The 20,772-nt window shown below is 37.1% G+C and overlaps 1 protein-coding gene across 7 annotated transcripts in view; it reads right to left on the reverse strand.

Annotated features, from left to right (window-relative positions):
• HECTD1 (HECT domain E3 ubiquitin protein ligase 1) overlaps positions 1–20,772 on the reverse strand; it is a 96,244-nt gene that overhangs the window by 9,272 nt on the left and 66,200 nt on the right. Inside the window, exons 25-35 of one of the 7 annotated variants that reach the window (XM_032341467.1) lie at positions 17,259–17,954; positions 16,350–16,571; positions 11,694–11,827; positions 10,503–10,625; positions 8,416–8,572; positions 5,049–5,271; positions 3,913–3,967; positions 3,509–3,691; positions 2,742–2,949; positions 2,572–2,657; positions 2,236–2,363 (exon numbers count right to left, since the gene is read on the reverse strand). In XM_032341467.1, the coding sequence (XP_032197358.1) occupies positions 2,236–2,363; positions 2,572–2,657; positions 2,742–2,949; positions 3,509–3,691; positions 3,913–3,967; positions 5,049–5,271; positions 8,416–8,572; positions 10,503–10,625; positions 11,694–11,827; positions 16,350–16,571; positions 17,259–17,954 (2,215 nt within the window). Of the gene's footprint in view, positions 1–2,235; positions 2,364–2,571; positions 2,658–2,741; positions 2,950–3,508; positions 3,692–3,912; positions 3,968–5,048; positions 5,272–8,415; positions 8,573–10,502; positions 10,626–11,693; positions 11,828–16,349; positions 16,572–17,258; positions 18,096–20,772 lie in introns of all 7 variants that reach the window. The other 6 variants (XM_032341466.1, XM_032341465.1, XM_032341464.1 and 3 more) reach the window with 6 other exon arrangements.

Here is a 20,772-nt window from a genome sequence, read left to right on the forward strand (position 1 = left end):
TAGAAAAATATTTCTGGAGCTCTAACATTCAGTAATAGTTTCAATGTACTAAACCAGCAACAGAATTCAAAGGTTTAACTATTTTTTTTTAAATAGTATTTTATTAGATGACAGAATTAGTACATTTTCTTATTGCAAAAATTATTGCTTCCTCTCTTAAAACATATAAACCCCTGTACTATTTTCCTAAACAAAGGAGAAAATACGTAGGTATTTTTCCTCTTTACTTTAGTAATTAACAGATCAAAATAAAGGTCTGTGGTCCCAACCTCACTAACATCAAAATATACACAAACTGGGGAATAAAGGAACAGCACAGGGAATACAGTCAATAGAATTATAATAGCACTGTATGGTTGACAAACAGTTGTTACACTTGTGAGCACAGCATGATGTAAGGAGTTGCTGAGTCACTGTTGTACACCTGCTATTAATGTAACATGAGTGTCAATACTTCAATTAAAAAAATAGCCAAACCTATGATACATAAAATATAAATGAATATTTCTTAACTATTGAAGAAACTAAAAAATCATTAAGCTATCTTTATTACTATCTTTATTACAAAGCCATCATTAAAATGCAACTGACTTTCAAATATTTTCTTTTGGGGACACCTGGCTGGCTCAGTTGGTACAGCATGTGACTCCTGCTCTCAGGTTGTAAATTCAAGCCCCATGCTGGATGCAAAAATAACTTTTTAAAAGATTCTTATTTCTTTTAAGATTTTATTTATTTATTTGACAGAGAGACAGAGAGAAAGCACAAGTAGGCAGAGCAAGCAGCAGGCACAGGGAGAGGGAGAAGCAGGCTCTCCACTGCACAGGGGGCCCAATACAGGGCTCATCCCAGAACCCCAGGATCATGACCTGAGCCAAAGGCAGGCATTTAACCACTGCCCCTAGAAATTACTTAAAAATAAAATCTTTGGGAGCGCCTGGGTAGCTCAGTTGCTTAGTTGTCTAACTCTTGATTGCAGCTCAGGTCATGATTTCAGGGTCATGGGATCAAGCCCTGCATTGGGCTCTGTGCTCAACCCAGAGTCTGCTCGTCCCTCACGCTCTGCTCTTCCAAATGCTCACACTCTTTATCTCCAACATAAATAAATAAAACCTTTTTAAAAATATAAATACTTTCTTTTCAATAATGCAGAGCTAACCCATCTTGGGTAGGAGAAAGAATCTTAAAGTAGGAATAAGAAGATAAAAAGATTTGCTCTTAGGTGTGCTACAATTATTTTGTAATCTCAGGTCAATCAGCTATATACTCTGAGAATCAATTTTCTTATCTATAAAACAAAAACCATAACCAATGCCATTTATGACAAGAGGCCCATAGTTCCACATGCACAAATGATCTGTAAATAGTGTAACTTATCAGGGAAGTCAACAGCTCCACTTTAAATTATAATTCTTTTATATCTACTTTGAAAGTACTCTGGGTACTCAATGATTCAAAAAATATTTACCAAATACCTACAATGTGCTATATACACTGCATTAGGAACTGCAGCTAGATCAGTGACAAACTGCCAGAAAATTCCTGCCCTCATGAAACTTTTATCTCATGTAAGGAGACAAAAAAAAAAGGCTTGAACTGTGGGGTTCTACTTATATGTGGATTTTTCTTTTAGAAATTCAGTACTGTAAATTTTTCTTCTTCCTCATGATTTTCTTAACATTTTCTTTTCCCTAGCTTACTTTATTCTAAGAATACAGTACATAATACACGTAACGTGCAAAATACATGTTGTTTGTTTGTTTCAGTAAGACTTCCGGTCAGCAGACTAGTCATAAAGTTCTGGGGGAGTCAAAAGTTACACACTTTTTAAATATGATTTTTCGGGGCACCTGGGTGGCTGTCGGTTAGGTGTTTGCCTTTGGCTCACATCGTGATCCCAGACTCCTGGGATCAAGTCCCGCAATGGGCTCCCTATTCAGCGGGGAGTCTGCTTCTCCCTCTCCCTTTTTCCCCTCTTCCCACTCATGAACTTTCTTTCTAAAATAAATAATATCTTTACTGTGCAGGGAGAGTTGGCATCCCTAACCCTGAAATTGTTCAAGAGTCAACTGTAGGACAGCATATATCCGACCAGAAATTTTAAAAATGTTTTAACACTGACAACTCATAAGAAAACAAAATAATATATTCCTTCCATCAGTCTTGACATAAAGTATATTTGTACATTTTGAGCTTATATAACATTAAAAATATATAAAAGGGAACACTTTCTACCTTGATGCACCAAATGCTGTACATGTGAAATAAAGCTGTCTAGTTTCAAATGGTATTAGAAAAGGACACTTGCTGGTTAACTGTTCACACCAGTCTGGTAAAGCCCCACTTGCCAAAGCCAATGGTTCCTGCAAATTAACAAATAACAATGTTATAAGGCAATTATTTGAAAAGACAAAAAGGAATCAGTTCTTAAAACTAATGAAAGAAAGTAATGCAATGGACCATATGGCCTAAATCAATGAATCAGGGACTAACAGTAAAGATGGTGAGAAGTAGAAAAGGAAGACAATACTTTGAAAGTCCAAAAGTTGCAGAGTTCAACTATCTGATTACCTCAATCTGCTGCAAAATCTTTGTTGTAATTTTTTTGCTAGTGAATTCATCTGGTGGAAAAGTAAACTGAGGCTGCTCCTCACCTTCTGAAAAATTAATAAAATTAATAAAGACATAAACTGACTTCCTTTTAAAAATGCCATAGAAATGAAACACAGATTCTTACAGACCTTCTTGGGATATTCTTGAATAAGGGTCACTTGCAACTATATAGAGAATACGCAGAAGTTGAAGGACATCTTCTACTCCACAAGAATTCTGTCCATTGCCAGCTTTGGCCTGAGGTTGTTCTTTTGCCAAATTAAGAATTTCACTACTTTGAAGAGTGGAAATGGCCCCCTGATTTAATCCAGACTTTGTTCCATGCTCACAAAAATCCTATAGAAACAATTAGTAAAACTAGCTATTAATCACATTTTCGAGAAAAGCACTGTATCATCCTATAAGTATTTGAAAATGTTGAAATCTTTCAAACTGTCTTCTTTTTAAATAAAAACACTATAAAGTTGAAAATAGGTGTGTTCTAAACCGTTCCCAAATAAACTATAACCACCGTAAGCCACAGTTAAAACCATGTAGTTAGGGGCACCCGAGTGGCTCAGTGGGTTAAAGCCCCTGATCTCAGGGTCTTGGGATGGAACCCTGCATTGGGTTCTCTGTGCAGTGGGACGCCTGCTTCCCCCCTCTCTCTGCTTGCCTCTCTGCCTACTTGTGGTCTCTGTCAAATAAATAAAATCTTAAAAAAAAAAAAAAAAAAAACATGTACTTAGATCCAATACAAATCATATTTGAAATTTTAATATTTGGCATATTAACAATGTTAATTCAGCCTCATTTTTTAAGCTTGTCCCAATGAACCTCTTTTTCTTAAGAATCTTTAAGAGCTGCAAACAAAGCACAAAGCCATTCCCAGTTGTGTTTTGATGCCAATATATACCTTATATGCAGCTATGAGCTGAGAACAATTTCTGTTTTTCCTAATACTTTTATTAGTGCCAGTTAATTTCCAGTGGCGCAGGAAAGCGGCGTCTGCATTCTTCTGCAGGTAGGTTATCAAGTCATTCTTTGGTAATTCATCAGTGCCAAGGTACTGTTCCACATGCTCTATAGACCAACAACCCTACAATAGGAAAAACCAAATGTTGGCCTTTCCTGATTAACAGTCTATGCTATTTCACATGCATTATATAAGGCAGCTTTAAAATCATGCATTTAACCTCATCTAAAGAATTCCATGTTAGTGATTTTTTTTCCTCAAATGTTCAATTAAAACAGTATTAGTTTTTATTTTCCCTTTTTTTCCACTAAGTGGCCAAGAAGATCTTTTTAAGTATCACTTACCATTTTTCCATTTTCCTTCTCTTTGTCAGAATCCTTCATTTCTCTGTACATGATTCTAAACATGAAGATATTATTCACATTAATTCATAAATAATTTGTGGTTATTTCCAGTAAGGCTTCAATTCTTTAAAAAATTATGAATGATGTCATTCATTAGCCATATGCTTAAACATTAAACTCAGGGACAATTTATTTTAAAAAAATCAATTTGTTAAACATGGGGGAAAGTAGGAGAAATCATATTCCTAAAAAAGAATTATTATTTATAAATCTAGTATAACTGCAAAGAATGCATACATCAAACCTAGGACCTTTAAAGATATGAAGTGATACACTATATCATGTGTTATAACTTTCATTTATTGTAAAAATAAAAGGGATACGAACAACAAGGACCAGGAGGCTTTATGTTCACATAAGGCAGTGGAGATAAAATTTGAAACTCCAATAAAAACTGAACAGGGTGGGAAAAAATAACTATGATAGCCTTCTGTTCTATCTCTAAAGGATCTAGATTACTTTATTAGACATTATATAAAATTATCAATGATGTCAAGAGAACATCAGAAAAAGTAAAGTAAAATTTACATAAGGATAATTAAAATTTTATTTATATTAAATTATATTAAACTACTAAATAATAATAATTAGAGGTAATACTGAGCACTCAGACAATACTGAAAACACTTTACATGTATTCATTCGTTGATTCCTCACAACCATGCTCACTTTACAGATTAAGAGAAAAAGGCACCAAAATGTTAAATGTGCGCAATGTCATTAATTAATTCTTCAATGAATGAATGAACAAAGAGAGGTAGGCTTAACTTGCAAACTCCAAAACAAATAACAAATAAAAAATATTTAGTACTTCATACACAATTGCAAAGAGTTCAACAATTAAGACATAAGATGTCTAAAGTTATTTCTGAAGTTTATTTCTAAAGTTACTTTCAGTTGAAACCTTAAACTATTCTCTCTCAGGAGTCACAAATGCTATTATCTGTTGTTGTAAACCAGGAGAACAAGAACCAAATATTTTCTGTTTCTATAGTAAAAAAATATAGAAATACAATGGTTCTAGGCTCATGTATCATGGAATTATCTACTTAAAACATTAAGTTAAAATCTCTTACGTGTATGTTGGCTCCCAAATACGCCTAAGTTTATCTGATTTCACATTGCCATTACAGGACAATTGAAGCAATTTTTGTACATAATAAAAAATGGTTGATCTGAAATTAGTGAGTGGTAATTCAACTTCACGAGTTGTTCCAAGACCTGTTACTTTCAAAGTGAGGGCTAATCGAGGTGACGGAGTACATTCAACTTCTTCCAAGAGCTCTGAATGAGGCGTTCCTAAAAATATGGAAGACATAAAAAACAATTACACTCTAACAAGCAGTCCATAAAAAACAATGCACTGGGAAACATAGCTACATGAAATCTAAATTCTTCCGTCAGATATTAGCTAAAGACTTCAGCTACTTAAAGACTATTCTGGCCTCAACAAACTTTTTTTTTTTTTTAAAGATTTTATTTATTTATTTGACAGAGAGAGATCACAAGTAGACAGAGAGAGGGAAGCAGGCTCCCTGCTGAGCAGAGAGCCCGATGTGGGACTCAATCCCAGGACCCTGAGATCATGACCTGAGCCGAAGGCAGCGGCTTAACCCACTGAGCCACCCAGGCGCCCAACAAACTTTTTTTTTAATTATAAGATTTTATTCCTTTATTTGATACAGAGAGGGCACAAGGAGAAGAAGAGGGAGAAGTAGGCTCCCTGCTGAGCAGAGAGCCCGATGAGGGGCTTGATCCCAGGACCCTATGATCATGACCCAAGCCGAAGGCAGACGCTCAACTGAGTCACCCAGGCATCCCAACAATTTTTTTTTTAATGGGAACAATATATCCAGGTTACTTAAAGACAGAGCACTAAAGCTGAATTTATGCATATGACAGGAATCTGTTTTAAGAAAACATATGCTAATTGTATGAATATTTCAGAAACATTTTATTCTTATGAGAACACTAAAATTATTCGTAATTCTAGGTCCAGAAAAAAACACACACTGAGAAAGCACAGACTCTAGTCACTGAACTGTCAACCTTCTGCTCACACTGAATGAGCAGACTGTGAGGTAACAGCCCCCCACCACAGGTACATAGTGTATTTGGTGGTGTAATCTTCTTTTTCCTTAGCTCAGTAATTTTCTTCTCATATCATAATATAATCTTGTAAAGTATTAACTTTATTCACTGCATGACATTCCATTAAACCTTAACCAAACCATATCCTTGTTACTGGAAATAATGGAAGGTCATTTCCAATTTTCTATTTTTTACACAAGTAGTCATCACTGGCACCCAGAGCCAGTATTTCTTTACTATAGGTTTCTATAGTAACAATATAAAATATATTGCCAAAGAGCTCTACAAAAAATCTGTACCTATTTATATTCCCTAGCATAGGGTTTTTCTTTTTGAAAGGATCTTGAAACATCTTAATTCAGCCTAGATGCAACCTCACCATAGAACATCATACTACAAAGCATACTGACTTCCGTATTTAACACAAATATCATTCTATCAAGTAAAAAAATACATTCCACACCTAAGCAACGTTTAAGCCTTCCTTAAGGATAATATACTGATTACTACAGCTGAGGTTTATTGAGGCATGCACCAGGTACCATGCCAAGCGCTTTATATATTTTACCTCATTTAAAACTTTTAATTACCTTTAAAAAAACCTTTTAATTACCTTGTCAAACAGAAATTATTACTTTCTCCAGGTAAGAGATAAGAAAATTCAGGCTTACACAAATTAGGTGGTTTGTTCAGTATATGAGCATCTTATTGTTGTTTTAACAAATCACCATAAACTGGGTGGTTTAAAACAACCAGTTCTAGAACTGAGAAACCTTAAATGGATTGGCAAGGCTTTGTTCTTTTGGAAGCTCCAAGAATCTGTTTGCTTGCCTTTTCAAGCATCTAGAGACTGCCCATATTTCACAGTTCATGACCCTCATCACTCTGATCTCTGCTTCCTGTTGTCAAATCTTCTCTCAGACCTTTCTGAATTTCTCTTAAACACTTTTTTTTTTTAAAAGAGATTTTATGTATTTATTTGGCAGACAGAGATCACAAGTAGGCAGAGAGGCAGGCAGAGAGAGAGGGGGTAGAAGCAGGTTCCCTGCTGAGCAGAGAGCCCGACGCGGGGCTCGATCCCAGGACCCTGGGATCATGACCCGAGCTGAAGGCAGAGGCTTCAACACACTGAGCCACCCCGGCGCCCCGTCTTAAACACTTTTTTTTAAAGATTTATTTACTTACTTTAGAGAGAAAGAGAGCAAGAGTGCAGAGGGGGAGGGGCTGAGGGAGAAGGAGACAGTCTTAAGCAGATTCTACACTGAATAGATGGTCCAATGCAGGACTCACTCTCATGACTCCGAAATCTCGACCTGAATCGAAACGAAGAGTCTGACACCCAACCAACGGCACCACTCAGGCACCCCCCTCCTATATTCCTTTTATGTGGACACTCGTGATTACATTGGGCCTACCTGGATAATCCAGGATTAATCCCCCCTTCTAAAAATCCTGAATTAAATCTCGTCTACAAAGCCTCTTTTGTTTATCAAGGTAACCTATTCACAGATTCCAGAGGTCAGGACTCACATACCTTTGGGGATCATTAGTGTGCCTACTATAGCCAAAATAGAGTTGTAAGAGAGAAAGGTACCAGCTAACTCAAGACCATAAATCAAACTACTACACAATTTTCCAAAGTCAAAGTAGAATAGGAATATCCACAGCAATTCTGATCCAGTAGATATAGAATACAAATTATCTACCTTTAAGTGAGCCTTTTTTTTTTTTTTTTTAAGATTTTATTTATTTATTTGACACAGAGAGAGAGAGAGAGATCACAAGTAAGCAGAGAGGCAGGCAGAGAGAAGGGGGAAGCAGGCTCACGGCCGAGCAGAGAGCCCGATGCAGGACTCGATCCCAGGACGCTGAGATCATGACCTGAGCCCAAGGCAGAGGTTCAACACACTGAGCCATCCAGGTGCCCCTAAGTGAGCCTTCCTTTAGAAATTACACAAATATAGAACACACTGTTTTTTAAAGTACTGTAATTTACTCCTTTAAAAATAATCTGTATTGGGGCACCTGGGTGGCAGTCAGTTAAGCATCTGTCTTCAACTCAGGTCATGATCCCAGCCCTGCACAGGGCTCCCTGCTCAGTGGGGGAGTCTGCTTCTCCCTCTCCCTCTGCTCCTCTCCCCTGCTTGTGTACTCTCAAATAAATAAAATCTTTCAAAAAAAAAAAAAAAACTATCCTTTAAGGACTTTTGGCTGATACATATTTGTTTCTTTTTTCTGAAAACTTTTCTTTATAACCTGAACATGTAAGTAGCCTCCTACTTTCCTAATTACATATAACTACCTTATTTGGTATATGTTTAAAATAAATCACAAAACTAAAATACACAGTACCTGGGGGTGGAATCTCTAGATCAGTCGTCTGCTGGACATTAGTACGACCAGGTCTAGGATCAAAAGCAGGAACCAAAGCAGAAAACTGCCTCTTGAGTACATAATCATCATCCCATGTTCTCCGACGTCCTCCTTTAGTTTCATACTCTTCTTCTTCCTGTTAAGATTCCACATACAGATAAACAAGATAAAATTTCTTTACTACAAAAGTGACATGCTATCTTTAAAATGAGGTGGATGTTAAATAGTTCTCTATATAGCTATTACACTTCCTTTTTTAGCCATAGTTTTTAAGCATAAGATGACATAAGTGTAAATAGGCACATACGTTTCTTAACGATTTAAGCTTACCAAAAGTAAATTGCCTTAATGGTGCTTACACTAATCCACAAACAATAAAATGAGAAAGAACCATATACATACACTGTATCAGTGTCAATTTCCTGATTTTGATGTTAGACTCTAATTAGGTAAGGGGTAACCATTAGAAGAAACTGGGCAAAGGGCACAAAACCTATCTTTGGAACTTCCTGTGACTCTGTGAACTTACAATTATTATTACTTTTTTAAAGATTTTATTATTTGACAGAGAGAGAGAGAGAGGATCACAAGCAGGCAGAGAGACAGGCAGAGAGAGAGAGAGAGGGAGAAGCAGGCTCCCCACTGAGCAGAGAGCCCGACATGGGGCTCGATCCCAGGACCCTGAGATCATGACCCGGGCCGAAGGCAGAGGCCTAACCCACCGAGCCACCCAGGTGCCCCCAGAACTTCCAATTATTTTTAAATAAGTTGCTTTTAAAAAATGTAAGTAAATTTTATTATATACTGAATTATATATGAAATACAATGCTTGGAAGATGCTTTAAATAACATGGCAAATAAACATGTTTGACAAAGCGTTGGTAATCATTACAGATGATGGGTTCTTGGGGATTCATTGCGTTATTCTTTCTACTTCAAGCATGTTTGAAAATTTGCAAAATGAAAGTTTTTTAAAGGAACATTTTCTTCTCTTCACTTTTACTATCAACAAAAAAGATCAATGAATGGTAAATGTTGTAAATATCTGATGTCATAAATAACAATTATGCATGTACTTATATGCACACATAGCCTCTCATATTCTGAACACTTAAATTAACTTATATAACAAATGAAATGGACATATGGTATCTCTGTAATGAGAATGTTTGAGTTTTAGTCCTAGATCCAAAATGTCTACATGTGACCTTTACCAACCACTTCATCTAAAAATTAGGGCTGATAATAACCCTCAAAAGGTTGTTGAAAGGATTGAATTAGTTAATACATGGCAAGTATTAAAACAAAGGCTAGGGGGTGCCTGGGTGGCTCAGTGGGTTAAGCCTCTGCCTTCGGCTCAGGTCATGATCTCAGAGTCCTGGGATCAAGTCCCGCATCGGGCTCTTTGCTCAGCAGAGAGCCTACTTACTCCTCCTCTCTCTCTTACTACCTCTCTGCCTACTTGTGATCTCTCTCTGTCAAATAAAATAAATAAAATCTTTAAAAAAAAAAAAAAAACAAGGCTAGGACTTAATTATTGATATCATTGATTAATAAATGAATCATTTATAATGAATAATTGAATTAATAAATGATTCATTTTATATAAATAATACAATATATTAGTAAATTCATATAAAAATATAATATATAATATGAAATATTTATATAAATATAAATTTTAAAATAATAAAATAAAATTTTATTTATTCATGAATAATACATGTTCAGCTAACAGACTAATATTATTAACCCTACTACTATTACCAAACCTGTGAATCTTAGATAATAAAATTAATCATTTTAATAAACGTTTAACTGTTACCCAAGGGCCAAGATGAAGTGCTTTCAAGTAAGAAACTCCTTTATGCATTATGCCAGAGCAATCATGGACTCCTTCTAGAATATAAAACCCAAGCAGTAAGGGAAATTTCTTTTTGTTTTTCTGGTAGCTTCTCACCACCCCCCCTTCAATCCCCATATGTTCTTCTAGGTGTTTTGGTTGATGCTTTACTGTAAAAAGGGAGGAAAATACACAGTAGGGAAGATAAACATTAAGATATTACCTGCTCCCCAATAGGTCGGCTCCCCGCTCCAGCAGGGACTTGGGGTAGCTGCGAGGTGACAGCGTGGTGTGTTACATCAGAGCGAGAGCCAGCTCGACGCTGCAGGGAGGGACGTCTCAGAATCTGGAATAAGAAAATGTGAAGATATATATATATATATATATATATATATATATATATATATATCCCCATTCAGCCTTAACCTAAAATCATCAACTATCATTAAAAAAAACTTCATATTCATTAAGCATCTTCACAAAACTTACAGATTGGATGCTTTATAGTCACCATGCCTCATACACAACCTTCACAAGAAATATGTTACAGTAATATTTGTTTTTATGTAAGACATACTAAAAGAATTTCTTGGGGGTCCTTCACACCATTAAAAAGCAACCTGTGAAATTTTTAAAAATCTAATAACATTTTATAAAGAAAAATAAAAAATATACAAGTTACAATAAAGGGTATTTCCAGGTATAAGTTCAGTTTGAAGATAATCGTAGTGGTTAAACATTAAGAGTTCTGGATCACACTTCCTAAGCTTAGGTCCCTACTTTTGTACTTAACTGATAGATTAACTAGGACATATTATTTCTTCCATGTCTCTACCTCACAGCTATAAAGAATGATGAAATAATACGGAGATACTGCCCACAAAACAGTACATACTAAAATAGTTTAACTAGAGTGCCTGGGTGGCTCAGTTGGTTGAGTGTCTGCCTTCAGTTCAGGTCCCAGTTCCAGGGTCATGGGATCGAGTGCTCTATCAAGCAAGGAGCCTGCTACTCCCTCTCCCTGCCACTCCTCCTGCTTATGCATGATCTCTCTCTCTCTCTTTTCAAATAAATAAATAAAATCTTTTAAAAAAATAAAATAAAATAGTCTAATTATTGTGAAAGGAACATAAAAATTATATTCTTCAGGATCAGTGCAGTTCTTTACACTTTTAAACCTGTTAAAACATCAGCATGTGACATTTTAGTATTCTCCAAATACAACCAATTTATTTTCTCTTAAAAGAGAATCATAAATGTTCAGATTAAAGGTGCTTTTCTTAATTAACCACGTTTTTCATACTCATCCCATATTTTCCTATTTCAAAGTTTAACCAGGACTTAGCTTTTCCTCTTTTCATTTCAGTTATAAACATCTTATGTTAGTTAAGAGAATGGAAGACACTCTCTCTACCATAACCTCCTCGTATTCTTGGTCCTCCTGATTGTCATCTTCATTCTCATCATCTTCCTCATCTGGCTCAGGCAAGTCTTCATCATCATCTAACTCAGCTAACAGAGTACTGGCACGACAGCTATCCAGGAAATCTAGAAAAGAAAAACAACAACCTTATTCTCAACATAATTAACAAAGCATTATAAGGTAACTGTGTACTGGTCTTACAAAACAAAGGAAAAATTCAAGAGACAAGTATAAAAACCACACTGACTGATGCCACCCTTCTTCCACCACCACAAATATAAAATGAATGTTGGTCACAAGAATGGTAGAACACAACACAAGATAAAGGATAACCACAAACTAAATCCAAGTCTACAAACTCATAATGAAAAAGATCAACAATATGGACTGGGTTTAAAAATAACAATCCTGGGGAGCCTGGGTGCCTCAGTGGATTAAAGCTTCTGCCTTCAGCTCAGGTCATGGTCCCAGGGTCCTGGGATCGAGCCCTGCATCAGGCTCTCTGCTCAGTGGGGAGTCTGCTTCCCTCTCTCTCTCTGCCTGCCTCTCTGCCTACTTGTATCTCTGTCAAATGAATAAATAAAATCTTAAAAAAAAAATAACAATCCTATCACCAATGTCTGTATCAGCCATAGGAAGCATGACATGACTTGTGCCAAAAACTGTGTTAGGCACCATATATATATACCTGTAAACAGACATGGTAGGATCTCCCATTCGATCAGTGGAGATGGGGGGAGAAAGGCATTTAACAAGTAAACAAATGAGGGGTGGCTGGATGGTTCAATCGGTTAAGCATCTGACTTTTTTTTTTTAAAGATTTTATTTAGTTATTTGACAGAGGAATCACAAGCAAGCAGAGACGAGGCAGGTAGAGAGAGAGTTGGGGAGGAGCAGGCTCCCTGCTGAGCAGAGAGCCCGATGTGGGGCTCGATCCCAGGACCCTGAGATCATGACCCGAGCCGAAGGCAGAGGCTTAACCCACTGAGCCACCCAGGCGCCCCAAGCATCTGACTCTTGATTTCAGCTCAGGTCATGATCTCAGGGTCACGAGGCTGCGCCCTACAATGGGCTCCACATGGGGCATGGAACCTGATTAAGATTCTCTTTCTCCCTCTGTTGCTCCCAACCGGCCATGCTCTCAAAAGACAATTTTTTTTTTTTTAAAGATTTTATTTATTTATTTGACAGACAGAGATCACAAGTAGGCAGAGAAGCAGGCAGAGGGAGAGGAGGAAGCAGACTCCCTGTTGAGCAGAGAGCCCGATGTGGGGCTCGATCCCAGGACCCTGGGATCATGACCTGAGCCGAAGGCAGAGGCTTTAACCCACTGAGCCACCCAGGCGCCCCAAAGACAATTTTTTAAAAGGAAAAAAAAAAGAAAAGGAAAATATATAAATAGAAACTGTAAACTATCATATAAGGGAAAAGGCAGAAGAAAGTCAATCAGAGAGGCTGGGTTTAGCTATGTGACCTGGCAGGTTAAAAATAACAATTACTTAATGACACTGCCTATGTACTACGAACTAATACATGTACAATCTTTCACATTATCCATATTCCCCCATCCCATGAAGTCTGTGTCAGATAAACAGTCCCACACAATGAAGATGCTGACAAGCTGTTCTGCACGAGAACTGAAAATAGAAAGTAATAATGGGACTAAAACAGGAGTTTTACTGAATATGAAAAAAAAATTTCTGTGAATAAAAAGACAATACACACTCTATATTCCAAAAGAACATTGAGAAAACAATTTATAATCACTTGGAAGAATCTTTTATCTGAAAACCTATGAACAAAATACATATATTTTAAATCTAATGATTACACAAGATTAAAATTCAATACCTTTTACTAGACGGTTAGTAGAAGAAAGAGGCCTGATACGATATTCAATGAGTTTCTAAGGCACACATTTTTTTTTAACACTTTAATATTCTGGAATCAGAATGTGTCTTACAAGCAATGGCAAGTCACAGCTAAATTGACAGTATTTTTTCCTTAGTGACATAAAATAATTATAATTAATGGAATCTTAAATTTGATGAAATATATTATCCCTAAAACATGTTAAGGTGCCATCCTGTAATTTAGGACTGGTTCTCATGAACATAATGTGGTAGTACACACACACACACACACACACACACACACACACACAATCAATTCCACTTTTGACTATCAAAGAAAAACAATCTGACTTTAGATACTGAAATCCCATCTTTCACAAATTATAATTCACTGAAATCAAGGCTTTTTTAAAATCATGATCTTCTCTTTAGCAGAGTATAAGAACATTTAAATAGCTCCTTATTTCATAGATTTGACTGTATCACAGAATCACGCCCCTCAAAACCTGACACAGTGAAAGTCTTCATACAGAAATTATTTTATAATGCAGATGTTCCTCTGATCCTTCACAGCAGCACCCTTAAAGAGTCCTCCAGTTTTAGAAATGTGAAAAAGGAAATTGTATTCTTCTAACAATAATTTTCAAAAGGCAACCAGTAGCCCTATTTAATATTTTTTCCCACTAACATACCCATAACCTACTTAACTTTCACATGATCAATAAAGCCTAACATTAACATGTAACCAATGAGGGGCTCCATGAGAAAAACCAGAGTGGAATATAGTTTATTCAATGAATTTACATACTCTGGTATAATCACCATCACCATTTTGCTACATACACATTTAATAGATAAGGCAGACGCAGAGAAATACGATGATTCTCTTAAAACCATAGAACATCAGATCCAATTTTTGGCTTGGAATAGGAAAGGACACATTCAGAGAAAAAAAGAAAACATTAAAGTAAGATTTACATAAAATAGTACTTGAAATATTTGAAATTAACAAATTCAATTTTTTAAAAAAGATTTTATTTATTTACTTGACAGACAGAGACCACAAGTAGGCAGAGAGGCAGGCAGATAGAGAGGAAGGGAAGCAGGCTCCCCACCGAGCAGAGAGCCCGATGAGGGGCTCAACCCTAGTACCCTGGGATCATGACCTGAGCCGAAGGCAGCAGCTTTAACCCACTGAGCCATCCAGGCACCCCAACAAATTCAATTTTTAAAAAGATCAGGCAGGTGCCTGGGTGGCTCAGTCAGTTAAGCGTCTGCCTTTAGCACAGGTCATGATCCCACCGTACTGGGATCAAGTTCCACAACAGGCTCCCTACTCCACAGGGAGTTTGCTTCTCCCTCTGCCCCTCCCCTTATTCTCTCAATCTCTCAATCTCTCTCTCTCTCTCCCCTTAAATAAATAAATAATCTTTTTAAAACAAAGAAAAGAACAAGCAAGGGCATCAAGGATGTATGAATGTATGTATCTATGTATGCATGGTAAAGGATATTCAACAACAATAATGATCGAAGTGCAACCTTTTTGAAAGGCAATTCAACCACTACTTCTTTTTAAAAAAGTACCTTAAGGGAATACACAACAGTATAATTCAAAGATGCTGATTCATAACAATGTTTATAGTAACGAAAAGGTGTAACTTAAATGTCCAAAATGGAGAATTTATTATATAATGGTCACATAGTCAAACACTGTAGAAACACACTGAACAATGTGAAAATAATTTCACAATGTACTGAATAAAAAGAGATATCTGGAAAGATAATCCCTTTCTTTGGAAAGAAGAGGGGCCAGATACTGAGTCCAATCACCAATGGCTAATAATTTAATCATCCATGCTTAAGTCATGAACCCTCTAAACACCTCCTCCCTCCACCCTGACAAACAGAGGATTCAAAGAGCTTCCAAACTGACAGACAAAGATACATCCATGGAATGGCAGTCCCCAGACTCCAAAGGCACAAATACTCTTGTGCTTGGGACCTTCCAGACCTCACCCTATGCAACTCTTCCATCTGGCTGTTCCTGAATTATACACTTCTTGTTAGAAACGGTTACTCTAGTAAATAAAATGTTTTCCTGAATCCTGTAAGCCACTTCAGCAAATTAATCAAGCCAGAGCAGAGGGTCATGGAAGCCTCCAATTTACAGCCAGTATGTAGCACAGATGACAACCTGGACTTTCAATTCAGTGTCTGAAGGGCTGGGGAGGTGGTGGTATGGAACCAAGTCCTCTACCTATGGGACATGACACTATGTCCAAGTAGTTAACGGTGCTAGAACTGAGTGACTGAGTTAAACTGTATGACACGCAGGTGATAGTCTGAAAACTGCTTGGTATAGGAAAACTTCAAAAACATCTGGTAGTCAGTGGTGTTAGCAGGGAAGTGTTCTGTGAACAGAGTGTACAAGAGAGGAGATACACAGGGGGAGTGTTTTTCCTCTTACATTATAGTATACAAAGAATATAACTTCACAAAGCTTATTAATCTCTTACACTTCTTTTCTGATAAAGATGTCAAATATATTCTAATAAAACTTCGTAAGTGCACAAAAGGTAAAAAAGGAGGACACAAAAGTTCCTAGATGTCCGCTTATGATCAGATAATTTAATGTCCCCCATAGCACGGAGTTCTTTCATCTTATATGAAGATGCCATATCTTTAATTAAGAGTGGATAATTATTTTCTAATTGACAGTTAAAAACAACATAGCAGGAAAACATACTAAAAGCATCACTACACAAATACCTAAGTATTTTAAACTATAACTTACCATATAAGGAATATTCTGCTTCCTGACCTGTGTCACTCTCACTGGAGGTTGATGTGAGGCTGGTAGTTAAAGTATTACTTAAGGACTGACCAACTGATAAAACTGTTGTTGCTGTGGCTACATTGCTGCTGCTAGTCACACTGGATGTTGACATTGTCACTGTTGATGTGGTACCAGGTGTGGTCAAATTGGGAAAACTCTGAGCACCCATAAGAGGAGAAGCTAAAGATAAAAATGAAGCAAATCAGTACAACTGGTGGGATTGTATAAACCTAAGAAAAACTAGGTTATATATTTAGAATGAGATCATGAAACACTAATTATTAAAAGGCTGAAAAGCAACAACTTTGGGAACCCAACTGAAATCCAACTAGGAATCCTTGTTTGTATAGCACTGTTATTTTTCAAAAAAATTAAGCCTTGCTTTTTTAAAAACCGAAACAGGCAATGAACTAATTCCCAATGACATTTTCCAAAGGAATTACTTTAACCCATTAGCTTACGTTAGAATTAAACACCTTCCAGAAGCTAGTATCAATTTAGGACCTAAGAAAAAGTTAAACAAGTGTGATGCTCTGATTTCAATTGACGATAACAATATTTAATAGTCATCTATTATCCTCATGCAGCTGAACTTAACAATTATTTTAGAAGAGTGAAAAACAGAAGTGTGTTACTGTTTTATCCTTCTGGATTAAGAGGTTCTTTATCACACCTGATCTGAATTCTTAAGAGATCATGATTCTATAGAACTGCAGATTCCTGAAGTGCTAAATCTGACGTAGTTGTATGTAACACGGTTAACAATCTAGTTAAAGACTGCAGCCAGAACCCACTGAACAAGAAACCCTACTGTACATCCCTCCGAGTGGAAAAACCATTGGGTTCCATAAGGAAAAGCTCACTTACTTGCTGTGCTCATCACATTCCTCCCCAAAGTATTAGTGTTGTTATCACTGCTGCTTCGGCTTAGATTCATGTTGTTCGTGGCATTAGTCCGTGCTATGTTTGCCACTCTCCTTACAAAACTCTCCAAGCTAGATGTTTCTCTTGAGGACAGATTAGGTACACTTGCACTAGAGCTCATAGGGGCACCAGCAGCCAACAAAGAACTCACTGACAGTCTGTTACTTGCTGAAGAGCTAAGGGGCCGTTGTGAAGCTGCTTCTTTATTAGTTAACTCAGACACTGAACTAACATCAGGAGAGCTAACACTAACAATTCCCATGGATATTGCACTAGACTCCCCAGGAGTGCGAACAGAACTATCGGGGCCTAACTTTCTTTCAGCATTTTCACTTCCCGTTTCCGCTGTTAAGGTGCTGGTGCTTGCACTGGAAGATGACCCTACTTCTGTTTGAGGGACGTTTTCAGCAGATGAAAGAACAACAATTGGTTCATGGACATCAGCTCCTGAAACTATACTGTGTTCCATTACAATTTCTGATCTCCGTTCCGTTTTGGTCGAACCCAAGCTGATGTCGCTGCTACTGGCCACGCTACACACAGAACTGCTGCTTCCTTTTCTACTTGAGGAGCCTGCAGCAGCAGAGGTCTTGTCTGGACAGTTGTTTTTCACCAAGCTGCTCCATGATTGCGTTGTGCCTGAAACAGTGGATGAAACAGGTTTGGGTGATGCCACTGTATCAGGGTCGTACCCTGGTGCAAGCTTGAGGTCAAATTTTCCTTCTGCGCCCATACGGTAAGAGTTTGAGCCACCAGCATCCCAGGTGACATCAATCCAGCCTGGAAAGGGACAGGAGTTTGTGAGACCCAGCAGAAAGCAGAGAGGAGCGTGTCAGACAGTAGCTCCACAATATGGGATCAGCTTTTCATCACTGCTGTACTTCTCTGAATTTCTATAGCCACTTAAGGTCTGCCAACTAAAATTAAATTCTTCCTTTTATTTCTCTTATTTCTGAACTGCATGCTCTGCTGATATCTGAAAACAACGTAAGGGTCATGTTTACATCTATTGGGGTGTCTTTTAAGGGGAAGAACTATTAAAAACTGTAAAAAGACTGATACAAATGGTGATATACTACACCTTCAGTTAAGTACAGATGATATCTAAAAAAAGGTTTTTTAATTGCTAAATGTGATTACGTAGTCAAATTTCTTTTTAGAAAAAAGTTCTGACTTATCATTAATTTTTATGTTTGGGCTAAATTCTAATAATTGACAAAATATTCATATATTACTGTACAAATTTTAGGTGACCAGCTCAAATAACACTAAGTTAGCATTTCGGTTGTGTTCTCAAAGTTCAGTGGTTACTTGGTTTTCTTATGATTAAGTTTAATATATTTGAATAAGCACAGAAAATTCTAAAAACAAAATTTTTAAAATATTGCTAGGCTCTTTATTAGAACCTATAAACTAAAGCTAATAATGTGCAAAGAACTAATGAACATGATATTCAATGTATATTGACTTGCACTTGTAAAACAATACTTGTTCTTTTTAAAAAACAGTAATTAAATTCCAAAAGCAGTAAAACAAATTGCCTAGCAGAATGGAAAATAATGAATATTTTACAATCTTAGTTTAGTGTTATCAGCTAACTACTTCAGGGAAAACACAACACATAAAAATACAACACGTTTAAGTTTTTCTAAAGTCTTAAAGTACTTCACCTATACACGCAAGTACTCCCATGCATGCGCACACAACCACACACACATAACAAATTCATATATGTTTATGATGAGGCTCAGAGAGTTATAAGTAATACTGAATCACCTGTGGGGATTATCTGCATAGGAGTTCTATGAGAGAAAAACTAACAGCCCCAAATCTACATAATCTAGTTTTGATGAAATTTCAATTACTCCCATTTATTCCATATACTGAAATAAGTTTGGAAGAACCAACATTTAACCATCTCTTCTGCAACATGGAATAGTGTGAATAAAGGAGAGGCTCAAAAACATCTACCAATTCCAAATAAAAATAGCATTATAGTACATTAATTGGCCCAAAAATATGCTGATAATTTATTTATTTCATAGCAGTCATCAAGATCTGTAAAGGTGGGGCGCCTGCGTGGCTCAGTGGGTTAAAGCCTCTGCCTTCGGCTCGGGTCATGGTCCCGGGGTCCTGGGATCGAGCCCCGCATTGGGCTCTCTGCTCAGCGGGGAGCCTGCTTCCTCCTCTCTCTCTGTCTGCCTCTGCCTACTTGTGATCTCTGTCTGTCAAATAAATAAATAAAATATTAAAAAAAGAAAAAAAGATCTGTAAATGTATGTTCATCTGTCTCACTCAGAAGGCAGGAAGTTATACTTTTTTGTTTACATGAAATCTAACAATTTACCAAAAATACCAGTACAGGGTAGGGACTCATTTTTGTGGAATAGATGGGGGGAAAGGGTACTTCCACTGACACCTAGATTCTTTAGAAAGGAAAGATATTTGGGGCACCCAGGTGGCTCAGTTAAGCACCCAACTCTTGATTTCAGCTCAGGTTGTGATCTCAGGGTTATGAAATCGAGCTCCACATCAGGCTCCACACTGGATGTGGGGCCTGCCTAAGATTCTCTCCCTCTCTCTGTGCCCCTCCCCACCAAAAGAAATGGTTGGTTTAGTCAGTGGAGTGTGTTCAGTCAGTGGAGTGTATGATTCTTTATCTTGGGGTTGTGAGTTCAAGCCCTACATCAGGTACAGAGAGTACTTAAAAGTAAAATGTTAAAAATTTGAAAAAAGGGGACGCCTGGGTGGCTCAGTTGGTTAAGCAGCTGCCTTCGGCTCAGGTCATGATCCCAGCGTCCTGGGATCGAGTCCCACATCGGGCTCCTTGCTCTGCAGGGAGCCTGCTTCTCCCTCTGACTCTGCCTTCCACTCTGTCTGCCTATGCTCGCTCTCGCTCGCTCTCTCTCTGACAAATAAATAAATAAAATCTTAAAAAAAAAAAATTTGAAAAAAGAAAGAAAGAAAAAGAAATGGTTGGTTTACTATTTGAAAGCTAAGCACTTCTGCTAACATAATGGTTTCAATATAAGACTCAATATGACCAGCCAACTTGGTCAGCTGAAACTCTACACTAATCCAGTCAGCCAAAAAAGCTTTTCTTATACTAAATTCTAAAATTAAGATTCCCATTTTCCAAGGCAGTCACTTCAGCTGAGTCCAGCCTGAGAAAAATAAACTGCATTCATATACTCCTAACTAGTCCACACACTTAAAAGCCAAAACAAACAATTTAGAATATTAACTAAGTATCATTAAGAGGTCTAAAAACATTTAAAATTTCTGGGTTGAATGGTACTACTGTCATGTCAACTATTATTGGTTTTTATGAATGTGGGCAGTTATATCTTTGCTCATTCACTGAGAAGGCAGGAACAATTTGCAGTTACAGTATAACTGAACAGAAATCGATTAAGTAGGTCCCTTGGGTGGCTCAGTTGGTTAAGTGTCTGCCTTC

The sequence above is a fragment of the Mustela erminea genome, chromosome 5 (assembly GCF_009829155.1).
Source record: "Mustela erminea isolate mMusErm1 chromosome 5, mMusErm1.Pri, whole genome shotgun sequence".
Classification (NCBI taxonomy): Eukaryota; Metazoa; Chordata; class Mammalia; order Carnivora; family Mustelidae; genus Mustela; species Mustela erminea.